Below are 13,798 nucleotides of genomic sequence, written 5' to 3' on the forward strand. Positions count from 1 at the left end.
GGCGGACTTCAGCGCAGCAGCACCACCTAGTGGACATCGGGCGCATGACCTTAGTGAATCCCGGCAGAACCCGAATCAGCGTCGGAGAACGCACCGCTGGATCGTGAATGGACCGGGTAAGTAAATGTGCCCCACGGAGACAAAAGACTGATGTTGATGTCCAATGATGTCTCTCTCCTACTCACCCTCTCTCTCTCACAGCCTCCCCCCTAGTCACTAGTATGGTAAATCTTTATACACAAACTAACATTTCCCAGGTGATTATTCCCAATCTCCTATTGGTTCATGTTAGTCCGTATTCCATCTGTGGACCAAAGATGATCTCATTCTAGTCCATAAATATGTAAACGTACATCTATATGTTAATATTTATGTATATATAAGTTAAAGGGGTCTTCTCGTCTGGGCATTCACATTCAGTTTCATTAATCTGCCATATGTAAACATTTCTTCAATTAGATGTTATTAAAAAAAATGTTCCTGTGTGAAGATAATTTCTCAAAAATGTAGTCATGTTGTCCCTTAGAAACAAGACTGTGTCCCTAGATACGACCACCTCTGCTGGAGGGATTGCACAAAGATAGATACGTTTTTAGTATATGAAATGTCCGGGAGTTACTGCAGGTCCCACAGCCGTCATGTGGTAATGATCGCTGAATCCTGGTGGTCCGGCAGGACTCAATAGTTGCATGTCTGGCCACTGCTGCCAGAGTGTGAGGTGGTCGTATCCGAGGAAGCCATCTCGTTTCTAAGGGAAAACATGGCTACATTTATGAGAAATTATCTTCACACAGGAACATTTATTTTAATAACATCCAATTGAAGAACTCTTTATATATGGCAGATTAATGAAACTGAATGTAAATGCCCAGATGAGAAGACCCCTTGAATTAGTTTGTTATTATAAAGGGTTCACTAGCACAAAAAAAGGACATGTGAGAGGAATAATATGCACAAAAATTTCAAACATTAATAAACAATTTTTATTAGTCAAAAATACATAGTAAAATTACATGTTTTAAAAGGTGGCTTCAGGAAAGTAAAAATTCACATATGCAACAGCCATGATACACAGGGAGAAAAAGGCAAATAAGGTAACCAGCCTTTGTAAACTATGCCCGTCCAGACCTCAAGATATCATCATCATTATCCATATAAATAGTAACAAAAAACCATAAGCGTGCATACATAAGTTAGATGTAGTGGTCTGGGTCCTTATGACCATGAGTACCTGGCTGCAGGAGTCCCCCCTGTTATTATAAAGGGTGACTCGTCTGGCAGATACCAGTATTCCATTGGAACTCTGAAACCATAATGTACCATGACAAGCCAAGATAAATGACAATAGTTCAGTATAATAAAGGAATTTGCATTTTACCAAAGGCAACTGACCCTATACCATCTGCCTTTAAGTACAATGGAATATCCCCAACTATCTCATTCATTGGGGCTTATTTACTAAGGGTCGGATATTCCAACATTTTCCGATATGCGCCGCATTTAAAAGGGGATTGTGCCACACATGGTCCGATTTTGGTGCAATCGCTTGGGCTTTCATGCAACAGAAATGGGGTGGGGGCGGGGCGGCCGCCACTTCCGACTCATTCGGACTGAGCGCGGAATTTAACTTTAAAATTGTGTAGTAAGACAATGCACTTACATGCACCAGGAAGAAGAAGGTGAACTCCGGGGACCTGAGCGGGGAAGCGACACATGCAGGATATCGGACGCAGGATCTTAGTGACTCCCCGCACAGCACATTATACACGGACAATGCACTTACATGCACCAGGAAGAAGAAGGTGAACTCCAGGGACCTGAGCGGGGAAGCGACACATGCAGGATATCAGGTGCACGATCTTAGTGACTCCCCGCACAGCACATTATACACGGACAATGCACTTACATGCACTAGGAAGAAGAAGGTGAACTCCGGGGACCTGAGCGGGGAAGCGACACATGCAGGATATCGGGCACAGGATCTTAGTGACTCCCCGCACAGCGCATTATACACGGACAATGCACTTACATGCACCAGGAAGAAGAAGGTGAACTCCGGGGACCTGGGCGGGGAAGCGACACATGCAGGATATCGGGCGCAGGATCTTAGTGACTCCCCGCACAGCACATTATACACGGACAATGCACTTACATGCACCAGGAAGAAGAAGGTGAACTCCAGGGACCTGAGCGGGGAAGCGACACATGCAGGATATCGGGTGCAGGATCTTAGTGACTCCCTGCACAGTGCATTATACACGGACAATGCACTTACATGCACCAGGAAGAAGAAGGTGAACTCCAGGGACCTGAGCGGGGAAGCGACACATGCAGGATATCGGACGCAGGATCTTAGTGACTCCCCGCACAGCACATTATACACGGACAATGCACTTACATGCACCAGGAAGAAGAAGGTGAACTCCAGGGACCTGAGCGGGGAAGCGACACATGCAGGATATCAGGTGCACGATCTTAGTGACTCCCCGCACAGCACATTATACACGGACAATGCACTTACATGCACTAGGAAGAAGAAGGTGAACTCCGGGGACCTGAGCGGGGAAGCGACACATGCAGGATATCGGGCACAGGATCTTAGTGACTCCCCGCACAGCGCATTATACACGGACAATGCACTTACATGCACCAGGAAGAAGAAGGTGAACTCCGGGGACCTGGGCGGGGAAGCGACACATGCAGGATATCGGGCGCAGGATCTTAGTGACTCCCCGCACAGCACATTATACACGGACAATGCACTTACATGCACCAGGAAGAAGAAGGTGAACTCCAGGGACCTGAGCGGGGAAGCGACACATGCAGGATATCGGGTGCACGATCTTAGTGACTCCCCGCACAGCGCATTATACACGGACAATGCACTTACATGCACCAGGAAGAAGGTGAACTCCAGGGACCTGAGCGGGGAAGCAACACATGCAGGATATCGGGTGCACATTCACACCTTACGTTTTCATTGCAGTTATGAAACACATTCTAAACGCATCAGGCGTATCCTATGAGAGACAATGGGGGTCATTTACTAAGGGCCGATTCCCCTTTTCCCGACGTGTTACCCAAATATTTACGATTTGCGCCGATTTTCCCTGTATTGCCCGGGTTTTTGACGCACGTGATCGGATTGTGGCGCTTCGGCGCCGGCATGCACGCGACGGAAATTGGGGGGCATGGCCGAACGAAAACCCAACGGATTCTGAAAAACCGGCACATTTAAAAAAAAAATAGTCGCTCGCCACGCGCTTAGCTTCACTCGGTCCGGCTCAGTGTACTCCAGTGCGTTCCGATGCTTTTCAGTGCAGCAGCACCTCCTGGTGGACGGCAGAGGGACTGCCTTAGTGAATCCCGGCCGCAGAGAACGCGCCGCTGGATCTGAATGGGCCGGGTAAGTAAATCTGCCCCATTGTGTAATGACCAAAAGATTACGTTCTGCATGATGCATCAGCAAAGTTCATCCAATGGAAGTGCATCCAAAACGCAACCCATGTCCGTGCCCTCAGGGTTCTGCTAACAGCTCATAAATAGCAGGTTTGTAGCGTTCCATAGTTTCTACTTATCTCATTCTCAAACACTTGCACATAGAATTGAAGTTGTTACAGTCAGTTTCCACAAGGTCACAAATCCGGAAAATTGAATTCTGAAAGGTGAAGATGATTGAAGTTCCCGGGTGATTAGATTCCTGAACGGTGAAATTCCACTAATTGCCCAAATTTTACTGATATTTTTTTAATAAATATTTATTAGAAAGTTACTTTGCAGTTTTGCATTTGAGAAGCAAATTAACAATGATAAAAATCTGTTTAAAGCTGTTTTGTTTTTATATAATAATATATACAGATGTATACTGCACATACTGTGTGTGTCTGGTGAAGTGCTGGGGGAGGCAGGTCCTGTGTGTGTCTGGTGAAGTGCTGGGGGAGGCAGGTCCTGTGTGTGTCTGGTGAAGTGCTGGGGGAGGCAGGTCCTGTGTGTGTCTGGTGAAGTGCTGGGGGAGGCAGGTCCTGTGTGTGTCTGGTGAAGTGCTGGGGGAGGCAGGTCCTGTGTGTGTCTGGTGAAGTGCTGGGGGAGGCAGGTCCTGTGTGTGTCTGGTGAAGTGCTGGGGGAGGCAGGTCCTGTGTGTGTCTGGTGAAGTGCTGGGGGAGGCAGGTCCTGTGTGTGTCTGGTGAAGTGCTGGGGGAGGCAGGTCCTGTGTGTGTCTGGTGACGTGCTGGGGGAGGCAGGTCCTGTGTGTGTCTGGTGAAGTGCTGGGGGAGGCAGGTCCTGTGTGTGTCTGGTGACGTGCTGGGGGAGGCAGGTCCTGTGTGTCTGGCAAAGTGCTGGGGGAGGCAGGTCCTGTGTGTGTCTGGTGAAGTGCTGGGGGAGGCAGGTCCTGTGTGTGTCTGGTGACGTGCTGGGGGAGGCAGGTCCTGTGTGTGTCTGGTGAAATGCTAGGGAGGCAGGTCCTGTGTGTGTCTGGTGAAGTGATAGGGGGGAGGTCCTGTGTGTGTCTGGTGAAATGCTAGGGAGGCAGGTCCTGTGTGTGTCTGGTGAAGTGCTGGGGGAGGCAGGTCCTGTGTGTGTCTGGTGACGTGCTGTGGGAGGCAGGTCCTGTGTGTGTGTCTGGTGAAATGCTAGGGAGGCAGGTCCTGTGTGTGTCTGGTGAAGTGATAGGGGGGGAGGTCCTGTGTGTGTCTGGTGACGTGCTGGGGGAGGCAGGTCCTGTGTGTGTCTGGTGAAATGCTAGGGAGGCAGGTCCTGTGTGTGTCTGGTGAAGTGATAGGGGGGGAGGTCCTGTGTGTGTCTGGCGAAGTGCCGGGGGAGGCAGGTCCTGTGTGTGTATGGTGAAGTGCTGGAGGAGGCAGGTCCTGTGTGTGTCTGGTGAAGTGCTAGGGGGCTGGTCCTGTGTGTGTCTGGTGAAATGCTAGGGAGGCAGGTCCTGTGTGTGTCTGGTGAAGTGCTGGGGGAGGCAGGTCCTGTGTGTGTCTGGTGACGTGCTGGAGGAGGCAGGTCCTGTGTGTGTCTGGTGAAATGCTAGGGAGGCAGGTCCTGTGTGTGTCTGGTGAAGTGTTGGGGGAGGCAGGTCCTGTGTGTCTGGTCAAGTGCTGGGGGAGGCAGGTCCTGTGTGTGCCTGGTGAAGTGTTGGGGGAGGCAGGTCCTGTGTGTGTATGGTGAAGTGCTGGAGGAGGCAGGTCCTGTGTGTGTCTGGTGAAGTGCTAGGGGGCTGGTCCTGTGTGTGTCTGGTGAAATGCTAGGGAGGCAGGTCCTGTGTGTGTCTGGTGAAGTGATAGGGGGGGAGGTCCTGTGTGTGTCTGGCGAAGTGCCGGGGGAGGCAGGTCCTGTGTGTGTATGGTGAAGTGCTGGAGGAGGCAGGTCCTGTGTGTGTCTGGTGAAGTGCTAGGGGGCTGGTCCTGTGTGTGTCTGGTGAAATGCTAGGGAGGCAGGTCCTGTGTGTGTCTGGTGAAGTGATAGGGGGGGAGGTCCTGTGTGTGTCTGGCGAAGTGCCGGGGGAGGCAGGTTCTGTGTGTGTATGGTGAAGTGCTGGAGGAGGCAGGTCCTGTGTGTGTCTGGTGAAGTGCTAGGGGGCTGGTCCTGTGTGTGTCTGGTGAAATGCTAGGGAGGCAGGTCCTGTGTGTGTCTGGTGAAGTGCTGGGGGAGGCAGGTCCTGTGTGTGTCTGGTGACGTGCTGGAGGAGGCAGGTCCTGTGTGTGTCTGGTGAAATGCTAGGGAGGCAGGTCCTGTGTGTGTCTGGTGAAGTGATAGGGGGGGGTCCTGTGTGTGTCTGGTGAAGTGCTGGGGGAGGCAGGTCCTGTGTGTGTCTGGTGAAGTGTTGGGGGAGGCAGGTCCTGTGTGTCTGGTCAAGTGCTGGGGGAGGCAGGTCCTGTGTGTGCCTGGTGAAGTGTTGGGGGAGGCAGGTCCTGTGTGTGTATGGTGAAGTGCTGGAGGAGGCAGGTCCTGTGTGTGTCTGGTGAAGTGCTAGGGGGCTGGTCCTGTGTGTGTCTGGTGAAATGCTAGGGAGGCAGGTCCTGTGTGTGTCTGGTGAAGTGATAGGGGGGGAGGTCCTGTGTGTGTCTGGCGAAGTGCCGGGGGAGGCAGGTCCTGTGTGTGTATGGTGAAGTGCTGGAGGAGGCAGGTCCTGTGTGTGTCTGGTGAAGTGCTAGGGGGCTGGTCCTGTGTGTGTCTGGTGAAATGCTAGGGAGGCAGGTCCTGTGTGTGTCTGGTGAAGTGCTGGGGGAGGCAGGTCCTGTGTGTGTCTGGTGACGTGCTGGAGGAGGCAGGTCCTGTGTGTGTCTGGTGAAATGCTAGGGAGGCAGGTCCTGTGTGTGTCTGGTGAAGTGATAGGGGGGGGTCCTGTGTGTGTCTGGTGAAGTGCTGGGGGAGGCAGGTCCTGTGTGTGTCTGGTGAAGTGTTGGGGGAGGCAGGTCCTGTGTGTCTGGTCAAGTGCTGGGGGAGGCAGGTCCTGTGTGTGCCTGGTGAAGTGTTGGGGGAGGCAGGTCCTGTGTGTCTGGTCAAGTGCTGGGTAAGGCAGGTCCTGTGTGTCTGGTGAAGTGCTGGGGTGGCAGATATATTATGTCCTGTATGAATCTCATATATTACATACTAGATAGAACGAGGAGACATTATTACTGCTCCATATCACTGACAACATCCTCAGAGTCTGGAAATAAAAGAAACTTGTGTTAGATCTTTGTACAGTGACTCCACCACAATGTACACTCAGTATTGTCAGTTTATCCAGTAGATGCAGCTGTTATAATCTCATTCCCTCCTTACAAACAACCACTGTCATGTTTATGATGTGTCCTCTAGGCTGCCCCTCTTTTTTGATGTTGTACCAGTACTCCATACGTTTTGCCCAGGGATTTTTTTTAAAAAGGGGTTGTCTGGACGTTAAAAAATATGTAAATGTTCTTCCAAAAACAGCCCCACACATGACTCTGGTTTGTGCTTAGGGTTAAGATAATGAGGAGAGTTCATGAGGCACACACCCCGAGGCCCCCACCAACCAATTTGTGGATGGAATCACCCACCTTATGATTAAAGGTGGAGCACCGGCTCTTCTTAACCAGCTTCTAAAACGGCAGCCAGTGAAGAGAACCTGGCGGTAGCCGGAGCCATGTCCGGATCCCCCCCACATGCTTGTGAGCGCTATCTCCAGCGCTCCTGTACTGTTCTGCTCACACGCTATCTCCAGCGCTCCTGTACTGTTCTGCTCACCCGCTATCTCCAGCACTCCTGTAGTGTTCTGCACACCCGCTATCTCCAGCACTCCTGTACTGTTCTGCTCACCCGGTATCTCCAGCACTCCTGTACTGTTCTGCTCACCCGGTATCTCCAGCGCTCCTCTACTGTTCTGCTCACCAGCTATCTCCAGCGCTCCTGTACTGTTCTACTCACCCGCTATCTTCAGCATTCCTGTACTGTTCTGCTCACCCGCTATCTCCAGCACTCCTGTACTGTTCTGCTTACTCGCTATCTCCAGCATTTCTGTACTGTTCTGCTCACCCGCTATCTCCAGCGCTCCTGTACTGATCTACTCACCCGCTATCTCCAGCGCTCCTGTACTGTTCTGCACATCCACAATCTCCAGCGCTCCTGTACTGTTCTGCTCACCCAGTATTTCCAGCACTCCTGTACTGTTCTACTCACCCGGTATCTCCCGCGTAACTGTACTGTTCTGCTTACTCGCTATCTCCAGCGCTCCTGTATTGTTCTGCTTACTCGCTATCTCCAGCGCTCCTGTACTGTTCTGCTTACTCGCTATCTCCAGCGCTCCTGTACTGTTCTGCTTACTCGCTATCTCCAGCGCTCCTGTACTGTTCTACTCACCCGCTATCTCCAGCGCTCCTGTACTGTTCTACTCACCCGCCTTCTCCAGCGCTCCTGTATTGTTCTGCTTACTCGCTATCTCCAGCGCTCCTGCACTGTTCTGCTTACTCGCTATCTCCAGCGCTCCTGTACTGTTCTGCTTACTCGCTATCTCCAGCGCTCCTGTACTGTTCTACTCACCCGCTATCTCCAGCGCTCCTGTACTGTTCTACTCACCCGCTATCTCCAGCGCTCCTGTACTGTTCTGCTCACCCAGCATCTCCCGCCTAACTGTACTGTTCTGCTTACTCGCTATCTCCAGCACTCCTGTACTGTTCTGCTCACCCACTATCTCCAACGTTCCTGTACTGTTCTGCTTACCCGCTATCTCCAGCGCTCCTGTACTGTTCTGCTCACCCAGCATCTCCCGCGTAACTGTACTGTTCTGCTTACTCGCTATCTCCAGCGCTCCTGTACTGTTCTGCTCACCCGCTATCTCCAACGTTCCTGTACTGTTCTGCTCACCCAGTATCTCCAGCATTCCTGTACTGTTCTGCTCAGCCGCTATCTCCAGCGCTCCTGTACTGTTCAGCTCACCCGCTATATCCAGCGCTCCTGTACTGTTCAGCCCACCCGTTATCTCCAGCGCTCCTGTACTGTTCAGCCCACCCGGTATCTCCCGCGTTCCTGTACTGTTCTGCTCACCCACTATCTCCATCGCTCCTGTACTGTTCTGTACATCCACTATCTCCAGCGCTCCTGTACTGTTCTGCTCACCCACTATCTCCAGCGTTCCTGTACTGTTCTGCTCACCCGCTATCTCCAGCTCTCCTGTACTGTTCTACTCACCCGCTATCTCCAGCACTCCTGTACTGTTCTACTCACCCGCTATCTCCAGGGCTCCTGTACTGTTCTACTCACCCGGTATCTCCAGCTCTCCTGTACTGTTCTGCTCCCCCAGTATCTCCAGCGCTCCTGTACTGTTCTACTCACCCGCTATCTCCAGGGCTCCTGTACTGTTCTACTCACCCGGTATCTCCAGCGCTTCTGTACTGTTCTACTCACCCGCTATCTCCAACGCTCCTGTACTGTTCTGCTCACCCGCTATCTCCAGCGCTCCTGTACTGTTCTACTCACCCGCTATCTCCAGCGCTCCTGTACTGTTCTGCTCACCCGCTATCTCCAGCGCTCCTGTACTGTTCTGCTCACCCGCTATCTCCAGCGCTCCTGTACTGTTCTGCTCACCCGCTATCTCCAACGCTCCTGTACTGTTCTACTCACCCGCTATCTCCAGCGCTTCTGTACTGTTCTGCTCACCCAGTATCTCCAGCACTTCTGTACTGTTCTGCTTACTCGCTATCTCTAGCACTCCTGTACTGTTCTGCTTACCCGCTATCTCCAGCAATCCTGTACTGTTTTGCTCACCCGCTATCTCCAGCGCTCCTGTACTGTTCTGCTTAACCGATATCTCCAGCGCTCCTGTACTGTTCTGCTCACCCGCTATCTCCAGCGCTCCTGTACTGTTCTGCTCACCCGCTATCTCCAGTGCTCCTGTACTGTTCTGCTTACCTGCTATTTTCAGCTCTCCTGTACTGTTCTGCTCACCCGCTATCTCCAGCGCTCCTGTACTGTTATGGTCACCCGCTATCTCCAGCGCTCCGGTACTCTTCCTCATGGGCTGCACAAGGCTGGGATGTTCTACCTGAAAGATGAATTCTGCTCCCTGATCTGAGTCCACAGAGGGAGTGAAGATGAGACATGACTGATAGGAGTATGTGTTATTAGACTGTCTTCCTAATCCTCCGCTGGAGATCCTGTACATCCCATCTTCCACAACGTATTGTGTCTCTCCAGATAACTTTTTCTTCCTCAGCCATGCCCCATTCACTGCATCTGGGAAGTAGTTGGAGACTGTACACACCAGGGCGGCCTCAATGTTATCATACAGAGGCGGCACCTGTATCTTCATGTCAGGACGGTACGGATAATCTGCAGGATAGAGATAAATGCTGTGTGATTCACAATTACATACATAACATAACAAGGCACAGAAACCAACAAAATAACCAGAAAGTGTTCACAAATGAGACTACTTATCGCGGATGGCACACTGCTGCACCCACTCAATGTAAGGTTTGTACAGGGCCGTGTATACAGATTTGGTGTGATTTAAAGATCTAAGAGTTGTGTTGTCTGCTGTAGAGCGTTGTAAGGGTTCTGCAATGTAGAGCGTTGTAAGGGTTCTGCAATGTAGAGCGTTGTAAGGGTTCTGCAATGTAGAGCGTTGTTAGGGTTGTGCAATGTAGAGCGTTGTAATGGTTGTGCAATGTAGTGCGTTATAAGGGTTGTGCAATGTAGAGCGTTGTTAGGGTTGTGCAGTGTAGAGCGTTGTAAGGGTTCTGCAATGTAGAGCGTTGTAAGGGTTCTGCAATGTAGATCGTTGTTAGGGTTGTGCAATGTAGAGCATTGTAAGGGTTGTGCAGTGTAGAGCGTTGTTAGGGTTGTGCAATGTAGAGCGTTGTAAGGGTTGTACAATGTAGAGCGTTGTAAGGGTTGTACAATGTAGAGCGTTGTAAGGGTTGTGCAATGTAGAGCGTTGTAAGGGTTGTGCACTGTAGAGCGTTGTAAGGGTTCTGCAATGTAGAGCGTTGTAAGGGTTCTGCAATGTAGATCGTTGTAAGGGTTGTGCAATGTAGAGCGTTGTAAGGGTTCTGCAATGTAGAGCGTTGTAAGGGTTCTGCAATGTAGAGCGTTGTAAGGGTTCTGCAATGTAGAGCGTTGTAAGGGTTGTGCAATGTAGTGCGTTGTAAGGGTTGTGCAATGTAGAGCGTTGTAAGGGTTCTGCAATGTAGATCATTGTAAGGGTTCTGCAATGTAGAGCGTTGTAAGGGTTGTGCAATGTAGAGCATTGTAAGGGATGTGCAATGTAGAGCGTTGTAAGGGTTGTGCAATGTAGATCGTTGTAAGGGTTCTGCAATGTAGAGCGTTGTAAGGGTTGTGCAATGTAGAGCGTTGTAAGGGTTCTGCAATGTAGAGCGTTGTAAGGGTTCTGCAATGTAGAGCATTGTAAGGGTTCTGCAATGTAGAGCGTTGTTAGGGTTGTGCAATGTAGTGCGTTGTAAGGGTTGTGCAATGTAGAGCGTTGTAAGGGTTCTGCAATGTAGAGCGTTTTTAAGGTTGTGCAATGTAGAGCGTTATAAGGGTTGTGCAATGTAGAGCGTTGTAAGGGTTCTGCAATGTAGAGTGTTGTAAGGGTTGTGCAGTGTAGAGCGTTGTAAGGGATGTGCAATGTAGAGCGTTGTTAGGGTTGTGCAATGTAGAGCGTTGTAAGGGTTGTGCAATGTAGAGCGTTGTAAGGGTTGTGCAGTGTAGAGCATTGTAAGGGTTGTACAATGTAGATCGTTGTAAGGGTTGTGCAATGTAGATCGTTGTAAGGGTTGTGCAATGTAGATCGTTGTAAGGGTTCTGCAATGTAGAGCGTTGTAAGGGTTGTGCAATGTAGAGCGTTGTAAGGGTTGTGCAATGTAGAGCGTTGTAAGGGTTGTGCAATGTAGAGCGTTGTAAGGGTTGTGCAGTGTAGAGCATTGTAAGGGTTGTACAATGTAGATCGTTGTAAGGGTTGTGCAATGTAGATCGTTGTAAGGGTTGTGCAATGTAGATCGTTGTAAGGGTTCTGCAATGTAGAGCGTTGTAAGGGTTGTGCAGTGTAGAGCGTTGTAAGGGATGTGCAATGTAGAGCGTTGTTAGGGTTGTGCAATGTAGAGCGTTGTAAGGGTTGTGCAATGTAGAGCGTTGTAAGGGTTGTGCAGTGTAGAGCATTGTAAGGGTTGTACAATGTAGATCGTTGTAAGGGTTGTGCAGTGTAGAGCATTGTAAGGGTTGTACAATGTAGAGCGTTGTAAGGGTTGTGCAATGTAGAGTGTTGTAAGGGTTGTGCAATGTAGAGCGTTGTAAGGGTTGTGCAATGTAGAGCGTTGTAAGGGTTGTGCAATGTAGAGCATTGTAAGGGTTGTGCAATGTAGAGCGTTGTAAGGGTTGTGCAATGTAGAGCGTTGTAAGGGTTGTGCAATGTAGATCGTTGTAAGGGTTCTGCAATGTAGAGCGTTGTAAGGGTTGTGCAATGTAGTGCGTTGTAAGGGTTGTGCAATGTAGAGTGTTGTAAGGGTTGTGCAGTGTAGAGCGTTGTAAGGGTTGTGCAATGTAGTGCGTTGTAAGGGTTGTGCAATGTAGTGCGTTGTAAGGGTTGTGCAATGTAGAGCGTTGTAAGGGTTGTGCAATGTAGAGCGTTGTAAGGGTTGTGCAATGTAGATCGTTGTAAGGGTTCTGCAATGTAGATCGTTGTAAGGGTTCTGCAATGTAGAGCGTTGTAAGGGTTCTGCAATGTAGAGCGTTGTAAGGGTTGTGCAATGTAGAGTGTTGTAAGGGTTGTGCAGTGTAGAGCGTTGTAAGGGTTGTGCAATGTAGAGCGTTGTAAGGGTTGTGCAATGTAGAGCGTTGTAAGGGTTGTGCAATGTAGAGCGTTGTAAGGGTTGTGCAATGTAGAGCGTTGTAAGGGTTCTGCAATGTAGAGCGTTGTAAGGGTTCTGCAATGTAGAGCGTTGTAAGGGTTGTGCAATGTAGAGTGTTGTAAGGGTTGTGCAGTGTAGAGCGTTGTAAGGGTTGTGCAATGTAGAGCGTTGTAAGGGTTGTGCAATGTAGAGCGTTGTAAGGGTTGTGCAATGTAGAGCGTTGTAAGGGTTGTGCAATGTAGAGCGTTGTAAGGGTTGTGCAGTGTAGAGCGTTGTAAGGGTTGTGCAATGTAGATCGTTGTAAGGGTTCTGCAATGTAGAGCGTTGTAAGGGATGTGCAATGTAGAGCGTTGTTAGGGTTGTGCAATGTAGAGCGTTGTAAGGGTTGTGCAGTGTAGAGCGTTGTAAGGGTTGTGCAATGTAGAGCGTTGTAAGGGTTGTGCAATGTAGTGCGTTGTAAGGGTTGTGCAGTGTAGAGCGTTGTAAGGGTTCTGCAATGTAGAGAATTGCTTCTGTTACACTCAGGACACTTCTCCCTCACCTTTATCTCTTATAGACGCCTCTCTGCTCCCAGCATCATCCATGGACTCGTGCCTCCATGTCACACGCACTGTGAAGTTGGGCTTCTTCAAATCCTTCTCAGGAACCCTACAATCACTGGTAACAGAATGTGTTTTATCTATATTATTAGTATATTTCTCTGATGATGGAAATGTCTGTGTTACGTCTTCTGATAGTCCAAGCCACTCAATGTGGAGATCTTTAGGATAGAAATTCTCTAGAAGCAGAGAATATTTCATCTCCTCTTTGCCCGCAGTTACTTTTATGGGTTTTCGGCTCTTTATTTTACCTAGAAAATAACAAGTCAGAAAGGACTGAAGTTAATCTGAACGTCAAAGGTCAACTTCTGCCTTAAATTTTAGTTGAAAATCTAGTAAAATATGAAAAAATGTACACACATCATTGAATCCTGTCTAAAATTTAGACAATAGAGAATATAAATCTAAATCGGCGTCAGCAAAGCTTGATGTGTCTGTGTGTTATAACTACCGATATATTTCTGGTAATTCTCCTTTCACACTAGGGTTTTTTTCGCATCCGTAATTTGCAATTTTCACAGAGGATCTGTGGTCCGTGGAAACATTTTTTAAACCTGTTCGTTGTTTTTTACTGATGCGGTTCTACTGGTGGTCCGGCACCCGTATTCAGTAAGAGGTCCAAGCCTCTTAGTGAATGTGGGTATAAACTCCACTGGACTACTGGTCCAGTTCAGACAAGTAGTCCAGATCAAAACTGGCGGAGAAAGCATAATGAATCTCTTCCTTTGTGGGCAGTTTTATCAGTAGCATATGGGCCTTGGAAAAACTAGGATGTGCTAGCGATGCTAAAAAAAACCCCCCTATGCAATGCAAATGTTGATATCCACCCCCCTGCCTCAACAAAATCATGGCACTGATGGACATGGCACTGATGGTCAGGGCATT

The 13,798-nt window shown here is 49.5% G+C and overlaps 1 protein-coding gene across 1 annotated transcript in view; it reads right to left on the minus strand.

The window, feature by feature from the left end:
• Positions 1 to 2,912: 2,912 nt before the first annotated feature.
• Positions 2,913 to 13,798, minus strand: part of LOC140075741 (uncharacterized) — a 73,107-nt gene continuing 62,221 nt past the window's right edge. The window contains exons 17-19 of the mRNA XM_072122011.1: positions 12,856 to 13,164; positions 9,376 to 9,795; positions 2,913 to 6,655 (exon numbers count right to left, since the gene is read on the minus strand). Of these exons, the coding sequence (XP_071978112.1) occupies positions 6,621 to 6,655; positions 9,376 to 9,795; positions 12,856 to 13,164 (764 nt within the window). The 3' untranslated portion in view covers positions 2,913 to 6,620. The remainder of the gene's footprint in view (positions 6,656 to 9,375; positions 9,796 to 12,855; positions 13,165 to 13,798) is intronic.

The sequence above is a fragment of the Engystomops pustulosus genome, chromosome 8 (assembly GCF_040894005.1).
Source record: "Engystomops pustulosus chromosome 8, aEngPut4.maternal, whole genome shotgun sequence".
Lineage (NCBI taxonomy): Eukaryota > Metazoa > Chordata > Amphibia > Anura > Leptodactylidae > Engystomops > Engystomops pustulosus.